General features: G+C 38.2%; 1 protein-coding gene across 6 annotated transcripts in view; it reads right to left on the minus strand.

The window, feature by feature from the left end:
- The window catches only part of LOC129623203 (catenin alpha-2), a 674,017-nt gene that overhangs the window by 132,080 nt on the left and 517,084 nt on the right, over window positions 1–24,853 (minus strand). The window contains exon 8 of one of the 6 annotated variants that reach the window (XM_055540378.1): window positions 3,390–3,575. The exons of the other annotated variants lie outside the window; for them this stretch is intronic. Coding sequence (XP_055396353.1) covers window positions 3,540–3,575 — 36 coding nt within the window. The 3' untranslated portion in view covers window positions 3,390–3,539. Of the gene's footprint in view, window positions 1–3,389; window positions 3,576–24,853 lie in introns of those variants that run through there. 6 annotated transcript variants of the gene reach the window in all.

The raw sequence follows: 24,853 nt of genomic DNA on the forward strand, positions 1-24,853 counted from the left end.
GCAGTGGCTTCCTTTATAACAGTGCTCTATGTGGTCGTGAATTTTTGAAGCCAGGCCAGGAAGCCCTAACAGAGCAGAGTTGAACTGGTTATATATGTGAAATAAAAATTGATTTTTAAATTAAAATGCAACCTAATACTATGATGATGCTGATAATTAGGCAGAACTGATAACAAAATAAATAAAAAATATCTTTATACTCATTCTGAATGTATGTGTGGGGGGGTCGAGATCCAATTTAATGGGGGAAGAGGAGAGAGAGAGATCATGAAAGTACCTCTAGAGGTCAGGGGCATAATTTGCTTTGTCTAATTTCACCTCAAAATAATACTTTCAGGCCAAGATTTAGCAATTAGTATAATCAGCGTGTCTTTTTAGTGCTTTTCCTTCTCTTATATAAGGAACAAATGGGTGCATAATATGACAGAAGAGGGAAAAATGTGAGTGTTATAAGGGTAAGAAACAGATAAATAAAAGGTAATGGAGGAACTTCCCTGGTGGCCGAGTGGCTAAGACTCTGTGCTCCCAAAGCAGGGAGCTAGGGTTCAAACCCTGGTCGGGGAACTAGATGCCCCAACTAAGAGTCTGCATGCCACAACTAAAGATCCTACAGCCACAGCTAAGACCTGATATGGCCAAATAAATATTAAAAAAAGAAAAACTAATGAATTTTAAGTTTCAGTGCTCTTCACCTGCACAGCCCCCTTAAAAGCTCTGTACCTAATATGTATTCACCTGTATTCTTTCTTTAAACATTGACCACTGCTAAAGTTAACTTCTATATTGTGTGTATGCTAAGTGGCTTTTGTTGTGTCTGATTCATTGTGACCTTATAGATCATAGCCCACCAGGCTCCTCTGTCCATGGGATTTCCCAGGCAAGAATATTGGGTTGCCACTTCCTTCTCCAGGGATTCTTCCCAACCCAGGGATAGAACCCACATCTCTTAAGTCTCTTGCATTGGCAGGTGGGTTCTTAACCACGAGCGCCACCTGGCAAGCCCATTTTCTGTACTGAGAACCACATAACGGAGGCTGCCCCTGTGGTCCACATCACAAATTCAAACCTAGTTGTACTTACAGGAAACATCCATCAAGGAAACCTAACAAGCACCGATCACAATCCTCCAGCTCATCTTTCTCAAGTTCCCCTTACTCTAGAAAGCAGGACCTGCTCACCTTCAAGGAAATCCCCGCCCCACCCTGCTAACTGATCATGTCCTGTTTCCTTGTTGCCTGGTCTAACCTCTTAAAACTCTCTTGCGCTAATCCCCAGAGAAGAGACTTCATTGCTAATAAGGCACTATACTCTCCCAGTTCATATATCATTCTCCCTTGAATAAAGGACATCAAGCTCATCACTAAATTGGTTTACTTTTGCCACTTGATGCCTCCAAACTGTATGAACTCCCAATATCTACCTTTGGAGATACTGTGAGATTTCTAACATAACAAGCCAGAGGTATGGAAATGAATGAAGATGAAACAGCTATGTCAGTGTTCATAAGAAATGTTTCCTAAAGGATGAGCCTGGGACTTAATTCTACTGTGTGTATGGTGGTGAAGGGTGGGAGAGTCACACACCAAGAAACAAAAACATTCCGAATACCATCTGGACATCCTATAATTCAACTTAATTCTGAAACTCTACTCTCTGCCCAGAGACAGCATTAGATCCCACAGGTTAAGGGTTGAGTCTTGCAAGACTGTTGTCTCCTCTCAACACACACACACTGCTGATGCCAGTTCCAAGGCTAGGTTGCCAGCTGGGCTTCTGACCAACTGGCTGTAGATGGAGGTTCCAACAACCACTCCCTTGAGTTCAATTAACTTGCTAAAGTGACTCAAAGAACTAGATTGTCAGTTTTATTATGAAAGAATTTAACACAGGAACAACCAGATGGAAGAGGTACATAGCGGGGAGGTGGGGAGAATGTGTGGGGAGCTTCCATTTCCTCTTTGAGTGGGTCACTGTCCCAGCAACTCCACATGTTCACCAACCCAGAAGCTCTCCAAACCCTACCCTTTTGGGGTTTTCAGCTTTCATTATTTTTGGGGGGAGGGGAGGGGAGTTGGTCCCTGGGCTGGGAAATCCCTTGGAGAATGAAATAATGGCAACCCACTCCAGTGTTTTTGCACGGGAATTCTCATGGACAGAGGAGCCTGGCAGGCTAGGCCCATGGGGTTGCAAAGAGTCAGACACGACTGAGCAACTAAGCATGCATGAAGGTGATTAAACTCAATCTCCAGGCCCTTTCCCTAAAATATAGGTGAGGGAGTGGGGGCAGAAAATTCCACCCCTTCAATAATGTGCCGGCTCCTCAGACAACCATCCTTCATCCTAGGTGAGTTTTCAAAATTACCTCATTAACATGACAAAAGACATCTTTGAGGGATCACTTAGGAAATTCCAAGGATTTTAGGAGCTCTTTGTTAGAAAAATGGATGAAGAATATATATTTGGTATTATACATCACAATATAATGTTTCCCAAAACAAAATTAATGAAGGATGTTGAAAACTTAAGAGATGAAAGATGCTGGGAGATGGCGTTTTGGAGTTCCTGAGATGACCACCAGATGGAGCCAGTTAGCAGGGTCAGCAAAGGTATGAGGTGGGCAGAGGGATGCAGCAGACAGTGGTGCAGAAGGCAGGGGGAGGGAGAGGGAGTGGGTGCTGTATCATTCTGTTCTGATATAGTTCATTTGGGAAGTGGGTTCATAACTGGTGAAGTGAGTGAAAGTCACTCAATAGTGTCTGACTGTTTGCAACCCTATGGACTATACACAGTCCATGAGGCCAGGATACTGGAGTGGGTACTTGTTCCCTACTCCAGGGGATCTTCCCAACCCAGGGATCAAACCCAGGTCTCCCACATTCAGGCAGATTCTTTACCAGCTGAGCCACAAGGGAAGCCTAAGAATACTGGAATGGGTAGCCTATCCCTTCTCCAGCGGATCTTCAGGACCCAGGAATCAAACCGGGGTCTCCTGCGTTGCAGGTGGATTCTTTACCAACTGAGCTATCAGGGAAGCCCCCAGCTGGTATCATAACTGGTTGGTTTTCATTATTCTTCCTTTTAGCAGCAAAGATAATTAAATAATACTGTAAACTCCAGATCAACTTTGCAAGTTCTCTCTTCAAAAGTATTCACTGCTGAAATCGCTTTATGGTCTATCCAACAGAGGGAAAAACACCCCCAGCATGGTGAATATTTTTTAAAAAAAACTTTCAGAAATACTGAGGAGACTAGTGCTGCCTTGGGAAGGAAAAAGAATTCTACCAAATATGCTCTTTGCATTTAGAATACAATGAATAGAGTGTATTGTTTTTGTAAACCTTTTGAATCTGGTGTCTTATTAAAAATCCTGTACCAAATAAAAATAAGCCTTCCATTGTATTTATTATTAAATCTCTCTCCATTGCCACTGTACAGCATCAGCATGCAGATCCCTTAATTATGCAGGGCACAGTTACAGCATGCAAGTCTGCCCTCTTCTGGACGTTTCCTCAGAAAGCCTAAAGAACGGTGACTTGCATTCATTTTAACTTCAACAATTCTGTATTTAAACAAACCTAAAAAGAAAAAAAAAATAATAATGCTATTCTGAAAGGAAATCTCTGTAAGGCAAAAGAACCCAAGATACCTTATTTATAACGGTCAGTTGATTTCACTATCATCTGAAAAATAATCAGCAAAAACAAAAACATTTTAGAAGTGCAATTTTCAAAAAGTGGTCATTTCCCACTCCAGAAAAACTGACATATTAGTCTCATTTACAGTTATTGTATAACTAGTAGGGACACAGAGTCTTTAGTCTTAAAGTTATATAGAGTATTGAACAAGGAGGACCATATTGGGCTGAACAGAAGACCAGCTAAACACAGGACTCTAATAATAAATGATGGACTCTATCTGTGAGAAGGCAGTCTAACAGGAGTGTGTGGGCTCTGAAATGGGATAAAATGGTAACAGGTAAATCTGAGTATACAGAGTTGTTCTTTGTACTTTTTTTTTTCTTTTTTGGCAAAACTGTGTACATTTTAAATTATTTGCCAAAGAAAGTAAACAAGATAGTACACTCTGGGGGAAAATCAAAGTGAAAGTGTCAGTCACTCAGTCTTTTCAGACTCTGCAACCCCAAGGACGGGCTCCTCTGTCCATGCGATTCTCTAGGCAGGAATACCGGAGTGGGTAGCCATTCCCTTTCCCAGGGGATCTTCCTGACCCAAGGATCAAACCCAGGTCTCCTGCATTATAAGCAGATTATTTACGGTCTGAGCCACTGGAGAAACCAAAAAGAGATAATACAGCCTTGGGAGCAAACCAAAGTCTGAACTGTAGTTCCAACTTCCATGTCACTTTAGGCAAGGCCTTTAACTTCTCTGGACTTCTGCTTTCTCATCTCTAAAACAAAGACAATAAAGGTTTTGCCTAATAGAGCTGCTAGCAAAGTTAAAAGAAGCAAAAGGTGTCAAGCCCCTGACACTATGGCTGGCACAGAGGAGCCTGACAATAATACAATGGTTGTTATCATTGTTTATTGCTATTATGAGTTGGGGGAAGAAGATTACTTTCCATCAAGGAGATGTGCTAACTCAGCTTCCAGTCTCTGGCAAACATTAAACAAATACAGAAAGCATCAATTCATGTCCTGTTATGCATACATACAACCCACACTCTCACCCAATAATGCTGGAGACTTTGTATGCATTTATCTCAAAACATGTCTTAGGAAAACAACTCCAAATTTTCTACTCATCATCTAATGTGAAACGTTGCTGCATATATTCTAAATCTATCTCTTTTCAGTACCGCATGTACAATTTGGAATATAGGATAGGATTTAAACCACTGGGCTGGATCCTTCCTTTCCCTTAGGGGAATGAGGAAGAGCTCTCCTTGCTCCTCTCTATAGGATCACATCTGTTGGCGTCCAGCTCAGAGCTGCAGAGATTGACCAAGGCTTTCACCAGGGAAGCAGCATTCAGCCCCTGAAGCACGTGACCTCCTATGTGGGAAGCTCAAGGAACTGTGAGCAGTAGGGTCTTCCTCTAAAATGATATAAGGAGAATGGTTTAGAATTCCAGAATATCTGGGTTACAAGTCCCACCTGTAACATATTTTGTGAAAGTAAAAGTCGGTCAGTTGTGTCTGACTCTTTGTGACCCCACGGACTAGAGCCTGCTGGGCCCCTTCTGTTCATGGAATTCTCATACGAAAATACTGGAATGGATAGCTGTTCCCTTCTCCAGGGGATCTTCCCAACCCACAGATCAAACCCAGGTCTCCCTCATTGCAGGTGGATACTTTACTATCTGAGCCACCAGGGAAGCCCAACATGTCTTATTATCCCAATCAAATTAACTTACTTGAGCATCAGTTTCCTCCTCTGTAAAGTGGGACAATGTCTTAGTTTATTTGGGCTGCTTTAATAGGATGGCTTGGAAACCAAGGACCTTTATTTCTCACAGCTCTGAAGGCAGTAAGTCTGAGAGCAGGGTGACAGCATGGCCAAGCCCTGGGCAGGACCCTCTTCTGGGCTGCAGATTGTGGCCTTCTCGTGTCCTCAAATGGCAGAGAGTGGACAGAGGAAACAAACCCTCTTCTGTCTCTACAAAGGCACTAATTCTACTCTTTCAGGCTCCATACTCAGGACCTTATCTAATCCTAATTAACTCCCAAAGTCCTCACTTCCAAATATGATCACATTAGGAAGAAAAGTTTCAACATATGAATTTGAGGGTGTCACCAGTATTCATTCCATAACAGTGCGTGCATGTCCAGTCACTCAGTGGTGTCCCACTCTTTGCAACTCCATGAACCCACCAGGTTCCTCTGTCCATGCGATTATCCAGCCAAGAATACTGGAGTGGGTTGCCATTTCCTTATCCAAGAAGCTCAGTAATTTGGCAGAGATGCAGGGTTAAAGATAACATGAGATTTCTAAAGTCAGCCTAGTGAAATTGTTATTAGTGTATTTTTGCTGTTTATATTCTTACAAAATCATGTAATCAGGCCATGTTTATTTTCATCTTCTTAATTCAAAGTAAGAAAAGTAGATTTTCTTTAAACAAGGTTGTTGTTGTTGTTTCCCCATAATAGGAAAAATGAAAATAGCTCAAGAATGCTTTTTAGGTTTGGGGTATAGATTTATGTAATTTTAAAGTTAGATCTTAGAATTTACATAGCTCTGCTTTCTCATTTTATAGATTAAATAAAATATTTACAGTCAGTTTCACTTGTGAACCTAAAATGGCAAACCTCTTTTTTCATTGTGGTGTGCTTTTTCCTACTTTATGTGATTTCCTTAAATTTTATTTTGTATTTATTACTGATCTTTAAATGCTTCTTATATAATGTTATCTGGAAATGGATTTGAGCTGCCATAATTTTCATAAGACATTAAAGATCTACAACCACATAAAGTGTTAATACAGATAAATGAAGTACAAAAACACTGGAAACATGCTTAAAAGTCAGTGGGATGGGGGAACATGTAAAGAATAGGTACTCCAGAATCCCAAAACCTGGGTTTGAATTTCAGTCTTATTATCATTTAGGCTAGTGGTTTAACTTCCATGGGATTCAACTTTTTGCATTTAGGAATGAAGATAAAAATCCCAGTCTAAAGTGCTCTCAGGCAGGTAGAATGTGATAACATGTAACATTCTCAGCACACACCCCACTCCTTTTTTTCTATCTTGCCTACGGATTTTTACACAGAGGTTGTTTTATAAATACTAATGTGGTGATAGTGATGTTGGCCATGATGCTAACATGGAAACCAAAAGTCCTGTTAAGGGAGAAAAGATAGCTAATTACATAGTAAATATAATAATATTTATAGTAAAGATATCCATAAGAAAAAAATCTCCAATTAGAGCTAATCAAACATATGCATGAAAATCTCTTTGGCAGAAGAGAACTAACCTGAAATGACATGTATACATAAAAATAACAAACCAATAACCCATGAAATATACACTCCTCAGAGATCATGGGGACCAGTGTACACTATTAGAGTGGACACAATCAAGGCCCATAAATTAAATATAAAGCAAAATGGTAAAAACACTAAGCCAAAGATACAGTGACTTAGCAAGTTTATAACACCATCAAAATTTTTGTATCTAATGAAAATTTTGACAACTTAGCTTTTCAACTATCAAATAAAAATGGGCATTGACTTGAGTATTCTCAAATCAGCAATTAACATGAAATGCAGGTAACTCACTTTATTTACTCAATATTGAGAATGATTTTCATTAATATTTTAATTTGAGGGGTTCATAATGTCCATAGATAGAGTGTACTTCAATAAGTGGACCATTTATACCAATGATTCAAGTTGGAATGATATTTTTGAAACAAATATCGGAATTAAAAGTTCGATTCAATTGTTCTAGAATGAATAAAACATGAAAAAGGAATAAAAGAATCTCACACACATAGACTTCAACACAAGTGGCTGAGAGGTGACCCTGGTTAGAGGCAGTATATTTAAGGTTTTAAGCTATGGTGTGGACATTCTGAATTCAAATTTCATTTGTTCTCTTTTCCATAGTATACAGTTTGATTTTTCCTCTGTTCCCTTTCCTTTCATCTGTTTTTTTTTTTTTTTCTCTTTTCTTTAGTCATGTTCTTTTTCCTTCACTGCAAAACTATGAGTGAGTGAAAGTCGCTCAGTCATGTCTGACTCTCTGTGACCCTGTGGATTATACAGTCCATGGAGTTCTCCAGGCCAGAATACTGGAGTGGGTAGCCTTTCCCTTCTTCAGGGGATCTTCCCAACCTGGGGATGAAACCCAGGTCTTCCACATTGCAGGTGGATTCTTTACCAGCTGAGCCACAAGAGTTTTTTTTCACTGCAAAACTAATTTGTAAATTGGTGCAGCCACTATGGAGAACAGTATGGAGGTTTCTTTAAAAACTAAATGTAGAAATACCACATGATCCAGCAATCACACTCTGGGCATATATCCAGGGAAAAATATAATTTGAAAAGATGTATGCACCCCAATGTTCACTGTAGCACTGTTTGCAACTGCCAAGACACAGAAGCAATCTAAATGTCCATCGAAGAATGAATGGAGATGAAGATGTGGTACATATATGCAATGGAATATTACCCACCATAAAAAAGAATGAAATAATGCTATTTGCAGCAACATAGAAGGACCTAGAGATTATCATACTAAATTAAGTAAGTCAGACAAAGACAAATAATATACCATTTATATGTAGAATCTTAAAAAAATGATACAATTGAACGTTTTTACAAAACTGAAACAGACTCACAGACATAGAAGACAAACTTAAACATTACCAAAGGGGAGGGGGAGGAGCGATAAGTTGGGAATTTGGGATTAAAATATATACACTACTATATATAAGACAGATAACCAACAATGACCTACTGTATAGCACAGGGAACTCTATGCAATAACTTGCAATAACCTATAATGGAAGAGAAGGCAAAAAAAAAGACTACATATGTATGTGTGTCATTTTATTGTACAACTGAAACTATCACAACACTATAAATCAACCATGTGTGTGTGTAATACATGCTAAGTTGCTTTAGAAGTGTCTCTTTGTGACCCTGTGGTCACCAGGCTCCTGTTCATGGGATTCTCCAGGCAAGCAAGAACACTGGAGTGGGTTGCTGTGCCCCCTCCAAGGGATCTTCCTGACCCAGGCATCCAACCCCAGTTCTTTACACATCTGAATCATTTTATGTACACCTGAAACCATCACAACATTATAAATCAACTGTATTTCAATATTTTTTAAAAAGAAAAATAAAACCTCTAATAAGGAAGTACCTTTCCAGAGCAAGGGGGATTTTTGAAGGTAGACAGTGGAGAAAGAAGGCAGTTCCAGAAGTCTACGTCACCTCACTTTGCTATCTGGGTGTGCAGTGATAAGACTTACTCCTTCTTGACCCTAAGCAGATGGGGCTCATCATCCCAGGGACCTCTGGATCCAAATGCACCTCAGGGGCCTGAGCTCTGTAAGCTAACCTCATGAAAGAATCAGATGAGTGAGGGAGGCTAAAAAGGCAATTCTAGACAGCATGCATATAACACAGTGCCTTATAGAGATGCCTGTTCTAATCTGAAAAATGAGCACTGATGAGTCTGGTGCCATCTGATAGGGTAAAAAGAAAGGGACTCTGAAGGCAGATGATCTATATAAGGTCCTCACATCATATTTGGATTAAAAACCTTGTGAAGCATTAAGCTGGTCTTGCTTATCAATGTTGCCTTTGGGAACACCTGTTTACCCTTTCGTAGGGGTCTGCCTCCCTCTCCTCTTTCAGTGCTGTCATCTGAAAGAAATAATTAGTACTTCTCAAACTGAGTACTTCTCAAACTCTGAGAAATTAAAAAAAAATTTTTTAATTCCAATCCATTGTAGATATATCAGCTTTTTAAAAAGCCAAGAAGGACTTCCCTGGCAGTCCAGTGTTTAAGATTTCTCCTTCTAATGCAGGGGGTGCGAGTTCAATTCCTGCTCAGAGAGCTAAGGTTTCCACATGCCTTGTAGCCAAAATACAGAAATATAAAACAGAAATCATACTGTAACAAATTCAGTAAAGATTTTAAAAATGATCCACATAAAAAAAAAACTTTAAAATATTCAATGAAATTGGTGTGGTGATGTAAAAATCCTAAAAAAGTTTCTAAATGTTGACAAGCTTTGCATTGGTCTTATTATGAACCAGTGAAGTGAAGTGAAAGTTGTTCAGTTATGCCCAACTCTTTGCAACGCCCCAGACTATACAGACCATGGAATTCTCTAAGCCAGAATACTGCAGTGGGTAGCCTTTCCCTTCTCCAGGGAATCTTCCCAACCCAGGGATCGAACCCAGGTCTCCCGCATTGCAGGCAGATTCTTTACCAGCTGAGCCACAAGGGAAGCCCAAGAATACTGGAGTAGGCAGCCTTTCCCTTCTCCAGGGGATCTTCCCAACCCAGGAATGGAACTGGGGTCTCCTGCGTTGCAGGCAGGTTCTTTATCCACTGAGTTATCAGGGAAGCATGAACCAGTAATAAATAGTTTATAGGCTAGTATTGGCCCTCAGATCACACTTTGAGGAGCACTGGTACATACTAATTTTTAAAAAAGAACACACATTTGTCATAATTAAATCTTATATTTTAAAAGGTACCCAATATCTTTAAGATGCAAATAAAATTAATAATGAGACAAAGTAAATTTAAGTTACATAAAATCATCACTTTTTGGAGACTTGGTTAAAGATCTAACTACTACTAAACCTATGTACACTGTTAACGAGAGAAATTTTCGTATATTGAGGTATGGGGAAGTCATTCTGATTTACACATGAATTTGATATTAACTAAAATAGACCATTTGTCACCTATCAAGCATACATTGTACATCTGCTTTAATTATTAAAGAAAAGGGTGTGCTGACTAGAAATAGAGAATACCCGTGTTAAAAGTAAAGATTCAAGGCCTCCCTGACTAGGATGCCAATGCTAGTACTTCTGCAATGATAAAACTCCCTTCCCAGGGACTTGCTGTGTACGTGCTGATCTTTTTTTTTTTAACCTTGAAAGAATATGTCCCAGACTTGTCTAATGCACTTTGTTCTGAGAAGACATACAACTGCTGAAACCCATGCTTCTTTGTAGAAGTTCCCCAGAGTTATCTGAAAGGCTGTCTCCTGGGCCATAGGCTTCTGTATGTATGTGTCCACGCTCAGCTGTGTCTAACTCTTTGAGACCCCATAGCCTTCCAGGTTCCTCTGTCCATGGAATTTTCTAGGCAAGAATATTGGAGCAGGTTGCCATTTCCTTCTCCAGGGGATCTTCCTAACCTAGGCATCGAACCCAAGGTCTCTTGCATCTCCTGCATTGGCAAGTGGGTTCTTGGTGCAAATGAAACATGTCTCTATCCCTATTCAAGACTGTTTATTATTTCCATTGGCATTGCTTAGCATAGCAAAAAGGATATAGAAAAACCCAGCTGAGGTCACCTGGAATCTTCTGTGGACTGGTGCTTGGTAGGAAGCATGGGCCACTTGAGACCCCACCCTCACCCCCCAGCTTCATGGCAGCCTTCAGGGGCTTAGGTGAGATTTTCCTGATATCTGCATCTCTTTGTATTAAGTGATGGTCCATGAATTTAATTTGAGCTGTTATCTTAAGACTTGGAGTCTTAAAGGTAGGGTGGGGTGGGGTGTGTAAGGCACACTGGTACATTTCCTAAGCGAAAGGGACCTGGGGGGAGTTCCTAGGCTGAGGACCTAAAAGGAATTTCCAGGCAAGGGATCTAGGAAGAATTTCTAGGCAGGAAGGCATAGAAGGAATTTTGGACTGAACTGAGTTGGCTGACCTCTTTTCTTTAAAGTGGGTTAAAATTGGCAAAATTTTATAATAAAGCAAAACTAGAAGTAAGTGAGAACTTTTGCTTCTAAACTCCACCAGTTCCTGGACAGGCAGCAACCCACTAGAGCTTCAGCTGGCTTAATATATAATTGGTACAGAGTCCATGCTGCAATTACTTATCTAACCCTAAAATGGCCAGTATTGATCTCTCTTGATATTCCCAAACTGATTTTTTTTTGCATATGCAATTAAAGAAACTTCACTTAATAAAATCATATTTTTCAAAATTCTGACTCTGAGAGTATGTCATAAATATAGACATGTCTTTAGAATCATCACACTAAGCATGATACTTTTATCTAGGTTAACTGTTACAAAATTTGTCAACAAGAAAATTAACTTGGCATGACAATATTTTCATAAGTAATGAAACAGAGCTAAAAGGAATAAGAGTTTTTGGTGGACTCTTTGAAAATGATTATGTTTTATGGTTGTTGTTAGTCACTAAGTTGTGTTCAACGCTTTGCAAATCATGAACTGTAGCCCGCCAGGCTCCTCTGTCCTCCACTATCTCCTGGAGTTTGCTTAAATTCATGTCTGATGTTTTATTGTACCTCTACTTAAAAACATTGTGTCCAAATTATTGGTAGTTCGAAACTTTGGAATTCATTGAATATCCAAATTACTTTCAACGAAGATAAAATGTTGAAACATTCATTGTTAAGTAAGTCTAAGCTTATCTACTTTGTCTTATTAGGAAAAACTAAAAATACATGGGTTTAATAGGTACACATCCTGTACCACATTTAAGGAAAAATTATGCTGAGAAAAGATTTGTTTCTAGAGGTTATGGGATATGTTCATAAATTTGCCAATCAGGAAATGCTGGTATGACAAACACTTCACAACTGTCTGCTTCTTGGTTTTTGCTAGAGATCAGTCTTTTTTATGGGTTAAAAATTATTATAACATATATATATACACACAGATATGTATACATATATATACTTTCAAGGCTTTTTACAGGTTAAAAATTATTACATATATAGATATGTATATGTATAATTAAAGTTACTAGAAATAGTAAGGAAAACATTTTGGTATACAAGTAAAATAAGATAGGGATTTTCAATTAAAGAATGTATGAATAATGGAAATGCATTTTGTTAAGGGAAAAGAGAGTGATTTTGTCCTGAAGCATCTCAGGAGAGATATTAAACTAATCAGGCTTATTTGGTATGTTAAATTATCTGGGAAGCATTATCAAATAAAAGGTAACATTAAGCCATCTTTACATTATTATGTCTACATAAATATATAATATAAATGTTACAGAGAATAGGTAAAATTCCTGGAAATCTTATATAATCCTGATATAAAATATTATCTGCTATCAAAATCGAGGCACACATTAAAAGCACTACACTGAACTCAAGTAGTACAAAAACACCCTAGCCAACGTTCATGCAAAGGCAGTAACAGAATCTCAAAGGATTATGACAAATGCAGATAGAGTCTATTCTACTACTGCAAAAATCAACCCCTCACTATCAGACTTTTACCATCTTGATATCTTTGTAGACTCCTAAATCAGAGAAATTAAGATGGGTAGACAATAGCTTTCATTTTCTATTGATGCCACAATTCAAAAAAATTTTTTTAATTTGAAGCTTTTTAATTGTGGTGCTGAAAAAGATTCTTTTTCTTTCATATTTTGTTTTAAATTTTATTTTTTAACTTTACAATATTGTATTGGTTTTGCCATATATCAACAAAGATTCTTGAGAATTCCTTGGACAGCAAGGAGATCAAACCAGTCAATTTGAAGGGAAATCAGTCCTGAATATTCTTTGGAAGGACTGATGCTGAAGCTGAAGCTGCAAAACTTTGGCCACCTGATATGAAGAGCTGACTCATTAGAAAAGTCTCTTAAGCTGGGAAGGATGGAAGGCAAAAGGAGAAGGGGTTGGCAGAGGATAAGGTGGTTTGATAGAATCACTGACTCAGTGGATATGAATTTGAGCAAACTCCAGGAGATAGTGGAGGACAGGGGTCCTGGCATGCTGCAGTCCACGGGGTTGCAAAGAGTCAGACACAACTTAGTGACTGAACAGTAACAAAAGCAATAGCTATAAATTCAACAGTCAGAACTATGAGAAATCCAAGATGGGCACTTGTCCCTTCCTGATTCCTTACCACGCCCCATTTTTTTTTTTTTTTTTTTTTTTGGTTTTATGGCTTGAAGCTTTGTCTTGCTATAAGGCTTATGCTCTCTCAATGACAAAAAAAAACCTGTTAGAAAATGTGCTTCCACTTGGGGTATACTTTCCACAATCTCCAGTGATCAAGGCACTCATTCTCCTAGGCAAATCATGCACACTTTAACAAAAACCTTACAAATTGACTGAAATTATCAGTGTCACTATCACCATCAATCATCAAACAAGGTCAAGAGAACTAATAGAAAAACTGGACTCAAGCAAAACAAGAATTAAGTATATGGGATTGAATAAACTGATAAATATGAGTGTAATTTTCATGATGTTCATCTGAAATATTACTGGCTTTTAATCTTCATTTTCTGGATATAAGGGAACCCTTCCTGTTAAACTAATTATGACACAGTAATTTGATAAATTATACTTTGGTAAGCAAAATTGAAGCATTTATCTTTTCTCTCTATTTGAAAATTCCAGAATTTGGAAATTAGATATCCCAGTAACCTTTCCAGATGAATAAGGAGGGACAATTTCTGACAGGGCAAGAACCTCAAGATATTTTAGACCTCTAGAAGTGAAAATCCACCTAAACCTCCAGCTACTGTAGGCAGAATGTAATGGCAAATCCTTGGCTTGACCTTCTAGACATTGAGAGACTTTTTAAAAATTTAATTTGAGATTCTTTATGAAAAGCCCCGACAATGTCGAATTTAAAAGAGCCTTTAGAATCAATCACACATACGTAAATAATCAGGACATGTTTATTGAGACCAGAAATATTTCACAAACAAATGAGTCTTAATTTGACAATATTTGGTGAAAGTGAGGATATTTTAGAGAGAAAAAATATGTTTCAGTAAGATAACTTTATTGATATTTGAGGTTTTATATATAGTGATGTTCTATATTTACTATCTACTCTCAAGATGTCTCTCTGTTACTATGCTATATTATTGTAAATTTTAATTTAAATATCAAAAGGGTATTCTAAGTTTGTTTCTAAAGCTGATCACAGAATCTATTTTTGGATGAAGGTCAGATGTCCCATAACTTGTACCCAGATTATGAATACTGAGAACAACATCACACTTAAAGGACTCTCTTTTCAACATAGATGGATGGACCCTTATCAGGTATTCTTAAGCAGTTCATGCACCATGAAACTGAAAGAAACTCTTAAATTTTTATTTCTAACTTAAAAAGAGCCTCTGCACCAGACTGGTCTATATGGAGAACCACGAACCTCAAACTCAGTTTAAAACAACCATCACCCCAGGACTAGAAGAAAATAACAGTGGTAGACAGCTGACCATGCCTGCAGGACCCATCCTACTAGCTCAGTTGAACTAGTTTAACAAATGTTTGTCTCCCTATCAAAACTGAAAGTTACTCTTTTACTTTCCATCTTGAAAATATTCAAGATGGAAAGAGAATTCTTAATAAAGATGTTACAAAACATAACTCCTAGGATAGGCCCTCATTATACCTAATACTGACTTTTTAGATGTTCCTAGCATTAGCACTCACTCAGATCTACCTCTCTCTGGTCTAACTTTCAGGTTCAAACTCTTCAGCATATTAATATGGACATCTTTTGCCTGATACTATCTTCAGTCCTTAGAGATCCAGCACAACTTACCCTAGAATTCCCTTGCTCTGTCCCTTATTAAATTGAAAAACACAAGTAACTTACGCCAGCAACTTCCATATGATAAATACTATGACAATGCCTTTTGGAAAGGCTACCAGAGAAGTGACCCATTGTTTATACTATGTTGACAAAAATTCCAATTAATGAGACCATCAATGAGCAGCACACTCAGGGAGGTATCACTTTGTGCCCCCCCTAGTTTTGTCTTCATATATGATATGGCAATTGACCCTCTTCCTAAGGCTGCTGCTGCTGCTGCTAACTCGCTTCATTCGTGTCCGACTCCATGCGACCCCACAGACAGCAGCCCACCAGGCTCCCCCATCCGTGGTATTCTCCAGGCAAGAACACTGGAGTGGATAGGCAGGTATATAAATGTCTTCCTAGCTGGCAAGTACAACATCTTGTTTTGAAACCTGGAAAGAATATGTCCCTGACTTGTTTGATAATTCTCTGTTCTGACAACATATGAAATTATACTGAAAACCATACTTTTCTGGACCAGGGTTCCTCAGAGCTATCTGAGAGGCTGTATTCTAGTCTTTCAGATAAAACTTCTTTCCATTCCTTTTATAGATTGTGTATTGATGATTTCTGTACACAATACAGATAATAATGAAATTATCTACTGAATTTCATAATTTAAAAAACTATGTGTTCAGGGGACTTCCCTGGCAGTCTAGTAGTTGGGACTTCACCTTTCAATGCACGGGGTGTGAGTTCGACCCCTGGTTGAGGAGCTGGGATCCCACGAGCCTTATGGCCAAGAAATCAAAACATGAAACAGAAACAATGCAGTAGAAAATTAAATAAAGACTTTTAAAATGGTCTGCATCCAAAGAAAATAATATTTAAAAAATTATGTGATCAAAATCACCAGATTTAAAAAATCATATATTATTTTTGTGGTTATTCAGTCAAATCACACGAATGTTGAAAAACAAGACAAATTCCAAGTCTAATTGCTCTTTCACAAAGCACAAGCTGATATTTGCTTTACATTGTTAAGTGATATTTACTGGTGAGGGAATCTTAACAGGTCAGGGATGTTCCAAAGTCCTGTCTCGTTCTACCTTCAAAAGGAACATACTTCATATATATTTTTAAGTGAACTGCTAGTTTATTTGATGCTTGATAAAGAGTCATATCAGAGTTGACCTCCATAGAAGAATGGACCCACATGAGGATGGTCTTTACAGGATAGAATTTATTTTACTGGTGGCAACCTCAGAAAATATAACTGCCAGTGAAACCTCTGGAGAAAACTTGTCCAGGATCAGTTTCACTCATTGACAATCAAATGGCCTTTCATCTCAAGAAGTCTGAAGTCACGGCCAAACAAGTACATGACAGAAATCCAAAAAGGATGTCCAGGAATGAGGGTTTCACAATAACAAAATGACAAAAGTCCCACGTTCCAACACCTAGCAGTTTTTACTGTTTTCAGGAACAAATGCAAATCTAGGAGAATCCAAGGTTATATCACCAAAGGTGAAGCCAGTCTTTCCCATGAAGGAGGATGTGGCTAGCATCCATATTATTTCTTATAGCAATGGAGAATAAGCCTGGTCTTTGCTAAATCCTAGTCAAGTTCCCTTTCCCTAAGACCCTAACTCAGCCAGACACTAGAGAAGCAGGAACACTTTTTTTTTTTTCTGTCAGGAACTGATGGAAAAGGAACACAGAGCTGAATATCATTTCCATTCTGATCATTTCATAGCCCTCCTTACATTTTTTAAACTAGTCTCATGTGTAAGAAAAACTAGAGAAGTGTCATTCAAGGGACAGATATTTGCCTTGGGGATGGTGGGAACAACCTATGTCCCACAGATGCATTTCTACAAAATTACAAAAGTGAAAACTTCAGGGTTGGAGGAAACTTTGAAGGTCAACCTCACATTTGAATCTCTTGTTACAGTATCACTGCTAAAATGGTCAGTCAAATGTTCTAGTTCAAGGGACAATCTCTAGTCTTTGAGACAGCCAATTAGATGTGGTCCCATGCAGAATTGGTTGGTAAGCTCTGGCTACTCAGAAGCTTCTGTCTTATATTTTACCTGAATATTTCTTTGTTGTCTTATATATACTTTTGGACTGATACAGAGTAAGTCTTTCTTTTAAGGAATAATTCTTCATATATTTGAAGACAGATAGTCTTTCCCACCGGAGAAGGCAATGGCACCCCACTCCAGTACTCTTGCTTGGAAAATCCCATGGACGGAGGAGCCTGTTAGGCTGCAATCCATGGGGTCACTAAGAGTCGGACACGACTGAGCAACTTCACTTTCACTTTTCACTTTCATGCATTGGAGAAGGAAATGGCAACCCACTCCAGTGTTCTTGCCTGGAGAATCCCAGGAACGGGGGAGCCTGGTGGGCTGCCGTCTATGGGGTTGCACAGAGTCGGACACGACTGAAGTGACTTAGCATAACATAGCCTTTCCCACTGTCTTTCCTAATCAAAATATCCTCCATCTCACTGTTTGAGTCTCGACCACTGATTACTTTTTGAAGATTACTGCTATAAGTCTTCCTCTAGAATCAGTTTACTAGCCACTTTTCAATTCAATGATTTTATCAGTTGCTAATCTACCAAGATGCCTAGGAAGCTCCTCAGAAAGACATTAAAAATGCTCTAAAGGTTTTGCTGGCATGTTGATACCTACACCAATACTCAGTATATTTCCCTGTCAAAGGAAGAAATTAAGCTATCCTTAGATGATCTGTATTTAGCCAATCCGGGGATATGGTAACTACTACTGTGTGTGTGTGTGTGTGTGTGTGTTTTGTTTTTTTGTTTTTTTTTTTTTGCTTTTTTTTTTTTCCCAGAACTTGCTGGACTGTATCATCTGATAATGTTATTGAGGGAAAAAGTGCACTTCCCAGTGAGATTGCGAATCATACCAAGAGAGGTTGACCCTATAAAGTAAGCCTGCAAATACATGAAGCTGCTTCATAGGACCCATCTCTATCAAACTATTTCACCTATGCAAAATGAAATTGACCTTAGGCTGATTGGAAATTGGCAGATACATCAGTTTTCCTATGAGAGGAAATAGTCCCTTTTTTGGATAATAATGTAACAAATTTCATGTGAATCAGATGCATTGTAATCAACACAATACTTTATTTCCATCATGTCATGAATAAAAACAATATTCAAAATGTAGCTCTTTGAAATCAGAGATAATGAATAGAGTAGTATATTCCTAGACATTATAAGATACCATTGCCTTAAAGATTTTCCACACAGTGACTCTTCTATTCAACTTTGTATTCCTCCTGAATACGAAGAAGAGTGATCTGTTCATAATGGGTACCAAATAAATATTTGAACACTGTTGACTAACAAAAATAATCCTCTGTTTAATTCAACAAACTGCATGGCGATTAAAACCACAGCGGTCACATGGCAGAGGACTATCTTAAGGAGGACTTCAGGTAGCAGACCACCCTTAGAGGAGATGCTTGAGTTTCTAAGGGGTGCATTCTGAGACCTTTGTGAAATCCCGTACACAAAATCCTTCTCCAACGTACAATTTTAGACATACAATTAAAATATATCTAAGAAAGTTAAATCGGAGAAGGCAATGGCACCCCACTCCAGTACTCTTGCCTGGAAAACCCCATGGATGGAGGAGCCTGGTAGGCTGCAGTCCATGGGGTTGCTAAAAGTCGGACACAACTGAGCGACTTCAGTTTCACTTTTCACTTTCATGCATTGGAGAAGAAAATGGCAACCCACTCCAGTGTTCTTGCCTGGAGAATCCCAGGGACAGTGGAGCCTGGTGGGCTGCTGTCTATGGGGTCGCGCAGAGTCGGACACGACTGAAGCGACTTAGCAGCAGCAAGTTAAATGACCCCTTCAGATTCAATAAACCCCAAGACAAACATAAGTATATTCTTTTAAGGCCACTTTTTTTTTTTTAAACAAATAAATAATGTTTTTCATTGCGCCAAGAATGACCAGCTGAGTGGCAGATACTGGGTAGTTTGCTATTTGGCTCAGGAGGCCAGTCATTGGCCAATAATAGATCAGCAAATGAACCCTGGGATGTGAGATCAAAACCCAAGACTCACTGGAACCACAACATGCTTCACACCATGAACTTTTGGCAGTTGTAAATGTTAAGTCAAAGACTCTAATTGTCTACCATGTTATATAAAAAAGAGTAGGTAAAGACCAGTATTTACCTAGCAACATCTTAGGAGCAAAACCAATACATAGCCAACTTTTAAACACTGTTAAATGTGCTTTTCTTGGGGGGAAGTAAATAATGTCAGTGATTCTGATTATTGCCAACTTAGAGACAGATTAGTCCAATGAAAAATCAATAAATATGTGAACATAGAAGCAATCTTTTGTTTCCTCCCTCATCCTCTTTTCCAATACAAAGAAACAAAAATAGCCATCAAATTCTTTATAATCCTTCTTTCTGAATCTGTTTTTCTCTTTTTCATTCCCTCTATCTTCTCCCTGATTCAGAGTATCATTTTCACTCTGGACTTTATTAAGAATCCACAAACATGTCTCTGTTTCCATGCCTCCATACCCCAGTGTACACTCTCAAAAACCATTCTGTACTGGAGCCATGCAGTGTTTGGTGCCCAAACACTGGATATCACTCACACTCACTCACACAGTAAAATCAAACCAAACCAAACCCAAGTAAGCAAACCCAAATAACCAAACCTTCAGTAAGCAATTCCCTACCAAAACAAAGGATGCACATCTTAACCTGGAATTCTAGTTCTCTGTAATCTAATTTCAATTTTTTTCTGTCCAAAGATTTTTTTCTCTATTTAAAATCATTTCTTTAATCGTCTTCTTCCCTGATAGCTCAGTTGGTAATGAATCCGCCTGCAATGCAGGAGACCCCAGTTCGATTCCTGGGTCAGGAAGATCTGCTGGAGAAGGGATAGGCTACCCACTCCAGTATTCCTGGGCTTCCCTGGTGGCTCAGCTGGTAAAGAATCTGCCTGCAATGCAGGAGACCTGGGTTCAATCCCTGGGTCGGGAAGATCCCCTGGAGAAGGAAATGGCTACTCACTGCAGTATTCTGACCTGGAGAATTCCATGGGGTCCCAAAGACCCCACGCAACTCTCACTTTTCTTTAATCATATTCAGAGTGTGCCATACATATCTGTATAATGCATTTTACATAATATCATTCTTCACACATTCTTCACATAGAGAGGAGCTTCTCTGTCTTTGACTTCTCCTCTTCCCATACACCTTCAAGTTCAGGTGCCACCAGTATCATGAATAATTCAGTTTCTCCACCCAGCTGTCTCTCTTTAAACCTGATTCATATCTACCTATGTATATCTTGCAATCCATTTTTATTATTATTTGGAAGTGACTTAATATCCTTACAACACTAAAGAGCTCCCCAAACAATTACTAGTCCTCCTGCACGTGACTCTATGCTCTTGTATCCTAGGATAATTCTTAAAACATAACAAATACTCAATAAATTCTTAACAATTTGTTTCCAGTTTAGAAGCACAATCTAAATTTTCTTTTTAAAGAAGTAAAATCTCCCTCAGGCTTGCCAGTAAGCAGCTCTTCAGCAAAATTTTCTGTTATTATAATAACTTTCTATAAATTTAAAATATTATCCTCATGTTTATTAATTACTGTTTCCTTTCTGTGTTAAGAGAAGAAACAGATTGATTTATCCAGCAAGTGAGTAAGTATTAGTTCTGCTAAACTGAATTGGTATAATTCAATTTATCATTACAGTGTAAAAATCAGCCTCCAATTCATCTGTAGCTATTATAGAAGAAAATAACACACTATAATGAAAATAAATTAAATGTTTTATGGAGATGTTTTAGAACATTATAACTTATTTCTGCTGCAGAAATTTTGTTTATGCTAATCTAAAACCTGAAAATCATGACAGTCTCTAAAGGAAATGATGAAAATGGTGAGGGCCAAGAGTTTTAGTATCATACCTTGTAATCCGCTTGCTGTTCTTGGCTTAAAGGGCATGCCATAGAGTCTGTGCTGAGTCTTGAGGGAAGCTCCATGGAGTGGCAGATTGGACCAGAGGCTGCTGAGAAACTCGGGGCTGAGAGAGAGAGGTGGCTCAACCCATTCTCACCTGTTTGGGTAAACGTTATACTGCTCATATAAACTAACATCCAGAATGTGACAAAGCTCAGAATTTGGACTCATCTGAATGTTTCAGGACATGTCTGCCTATCTGCAAAGAGCTGGGCTTACCTATTTCATCATAACCTTTAGATCCATGAGTATAATCACAAAGTGGTCAGATACCTAAATAATTCATGTCTTACAATGAACTTTCCTGTCAATTATATGGGTTACTTCAGACAAAAGTCTTAGGGGTATAAATAAAGTACATCATTATTCGTCAAAATCTGTCTTACCAATGAGATCTGCTTTTTTTTTTTCCCAAATTAAACTTGATATGAAAACCAAATATTGAACTCAATTAATATCAGGGCTTCTCAGGAAGAACTAGGTATGGGAGCAGGTAGACTGGAGGTAATTTAGTGATTCTTATTCCTAGCACACCTTATCCTGAACCATCTAGGGCTCTAGGAAATGTATTCTCAGAACTAATAAACCAACTTTTGCTTTTTCTTACTCTTTAAAGATATAAAGTGTTAGTTGCTCAGTCATGTATGACTCTTTGTGACCCCACAGACTATAGACCACCAGGCACCTCTGTCCATGGAATTCTCCTGGCAGGAATACATATATCAAACTACATATAATTTGTTAGTCAATAATCTTTGGTTTAGTGAGAATCCTTTGGTGGATGTATTTATTTTGCAGGTAAAATTTAATCAGGTGCCAAGCTAATAATCACAATATATTAGGGATAAATCATAAGAACTCCAATGACTGTCTTAGAATATTAAATATCCTATGTTTCTTTCTCATACTACTGTCTTTAGCAGTTGGATATGGATTTTTATATAATAACATGAATTAATAAAAATATCAATGTGGCTACTTAAAAACTGAATCATTAAGTTGTATCCTATTCAAAGTTCTAAAGATATGAAAATGTGTCAGAATCATGCACAAAATAACATCATAGAGGGAAAAAGCTAGTAATACAAAAGATACGCTTAAGTGACTTAAAGTAACTCAGAAAACAAAGGAATTTATAACAATACTTCATTTACAAACACATTTCAATGAATAAAGTTTGTGAATAAATATTTTGGGAGATTCTAAAGTAATCAATTCTAAAAATGACAGAGATAATAACACTGGTCTTCATACAAATAGGATAATAAGACTGGTCTTCGTTGATATGATGCTGTGGATCATATTATGGTATCATTTGTGCAGCTGCTATCACTCAGTAACTAAGAGGAATGTATCATCAAGCAGACATAAAACAATGAAAGTTTCTGAAGAATTGTTCATCATCATGTGTTAAATGCTCTGCTTCTATAATTACTCTACATTTGCTACAAAGACAGGTATTCACAACCACATTCTCTTCAAAGTCTAAATTGAAACCAATATCTATAATGCTTTTGTTAGGAATAGTATGAAACTGAGATATAGCAGGGGGGCCTGGATGAAATAGATTCCTCTACCTAAGCTTTATTTCAAACATTATATCTCGCATCTACTTTTATCCAAAACTCTCAGCTCACCTTGAAAATGTGCTGTGACCATCTTAGCTCCATTCACTTCCTTGGTCAAGTTAGGGTACAAAATAACATGGACTCCGGATATAGGTATGGAAGAAACCTGTAATCTTCCTTAATGTAAAAGAAAGGTATGGCTGAAGATGGAAGATGTAATACACACATTCATCACTGCTCTTTTCTGAAACTCCATTACAATGACCATAGAGCAATTTTCTTTGAAAGGCATCAACCCAAAGGACAAAGACAACGGGAGAAAATAGACACAGCAATATTCTAACAGTGGATATTGGACAGAAATGTGCTAACTCACTCAACAGGTCTGAGAAAGCTGAATTATAAGCCAGCAAATAGGAAAAGGTCAGAACAACCCAATTTGTGCTGCAAACCCCTCAAAGACAGATTATTTGGGGCTTTAGCTTCTTTTGGAGGAAAGGAGTGAAACTGGTAAGGTGAAAAATAAGACGATTGCTTGAAACTCCACTTAAAAAGCAGCTAGAGGAACTTCCCTGGCAGTCCAGTGGTTAAAACTCCACCTTCCAATGCAGGGGGTATGGATTCAATTCCTGGTCAGGGAGCTGAGATCCCACATGCCTCCTGGCCAAAAAAAAATTAAAAAACAAAACCTAAAACAGAAGCAATACTGTAACAAATTCAATAAAGACTTTTAAAATGATCCACATTAAAAAAAAATTAAAAAACAAAGGCAGTTAGAGCCTTGGATCCTCTCCTAATCCAAGCTGCAGGCAACTAGAAGTTTATTTTCAGGAAAAGGTAAAAGGCAAATCTTAGGACAGACATGGCTAATCAAGAACAGAGCCATCATACTGACCACCTGGGAAGTTATGGGCAAATGGACTTGCCAACCCTGGCTTGTCTGGTCACTGCCTCTACCGTTGTCTCAAACAAAGTTCACAACCTCTATCTAGAGACTGAAGCCAGGAGAAGTTGTCCTGTTGAAAAAAATCAGATTCAACCGTTTATTCCATTAATAACTTATTCCTACCAACAAAAGCTCCTTTTTGCTCTTCTATGAGGAATTCTGGTGGCTATCCCACAAAGCTGCTATTGTGTACTTTCTATTTGGGGTTCTGATAGGGTTCTGGTAGGATCTATAGATGCCTGGAAAAGGAAGATTTGCTTAGAGTCTACTGTCCAACTAACCCTGAGAAATCAAAGGGAGTGTTAGGAAAACGATGAGTCAAACATGGTATAGGACTTTAAATGGAGAAAAGAAGACTATTAAAAATTCAATGTTATGTCTATGTTGACTAGTACATAAAACATGAAATAATGAATCAAAGAATGGCCAAAAAGAAGCCAGAAGACTTGAATTCCAATTTGAGTTCTATGTTTCCTTGAAAATGTCCCTAACCATTTGATTTTTTGCATATATTTTGTTGCTTATTTTCATCTAAATGGCCTGAAATCAGAAACAGGGGCTTTAAGAAAGTGGATGGGAATCCTCTGAGATTCTTTTAAAAAGACTAAAGAAAAAAAAGTAAGGAAGGATGTGATTTTATACATTTTACAAGTGGTGGAAGGAAAACTAATAGAGGAGGGAATGAGAGCACACTGAAAAGATAACAAGCATAAAATGAGGCCAATAATGAGAAAAGATGCAATATATGTGATAAGATAAAGTATGGAGAATTGTTTTACTTGTAAATGTCTCACAAATACAGAGAAGAAAAAACACCTTTCCCATAGGATTTGTGTGTCTATTTTGCAGGGATCAGAAGTGTGAAATCAGCCACCAGACTGCAGGACACTTAGCTGATTCCTTCTAACCCTCAAGTATGCAGACTGAATGATAAAAAGGCCAGTGTTGTCTTCTTTCCATTGCAATGAAATCCTCGTAACATGCCAATGCTGTTCTTGAGGCGCTTTAGGGGGAGAAGAGAGGGAATGCAGATGTTTGCAAAGTTGTACACCAGTCCCAAGGCACGGGAGGGGAAGAATTTGGGGTGGGGGCA

This window comes from Bubalus kerabau, chromosome 11, assembly GCF_029407905.1.
Source record: "Bubalus kerabau isolate K-KA32 ecotype Philippines breed swamp buffalo chromosome 11, PCC_UOA_SB_1v2, whole genome shotgun sequence".
In the NCBI taxonomy this organism is placed as follows: domain Eukaryota; kingdom Metazoa; phylum Chordata; class Mammalia; order Artiodactyla; family Bovidae; genus Bubalus; species Bubalus kerabau.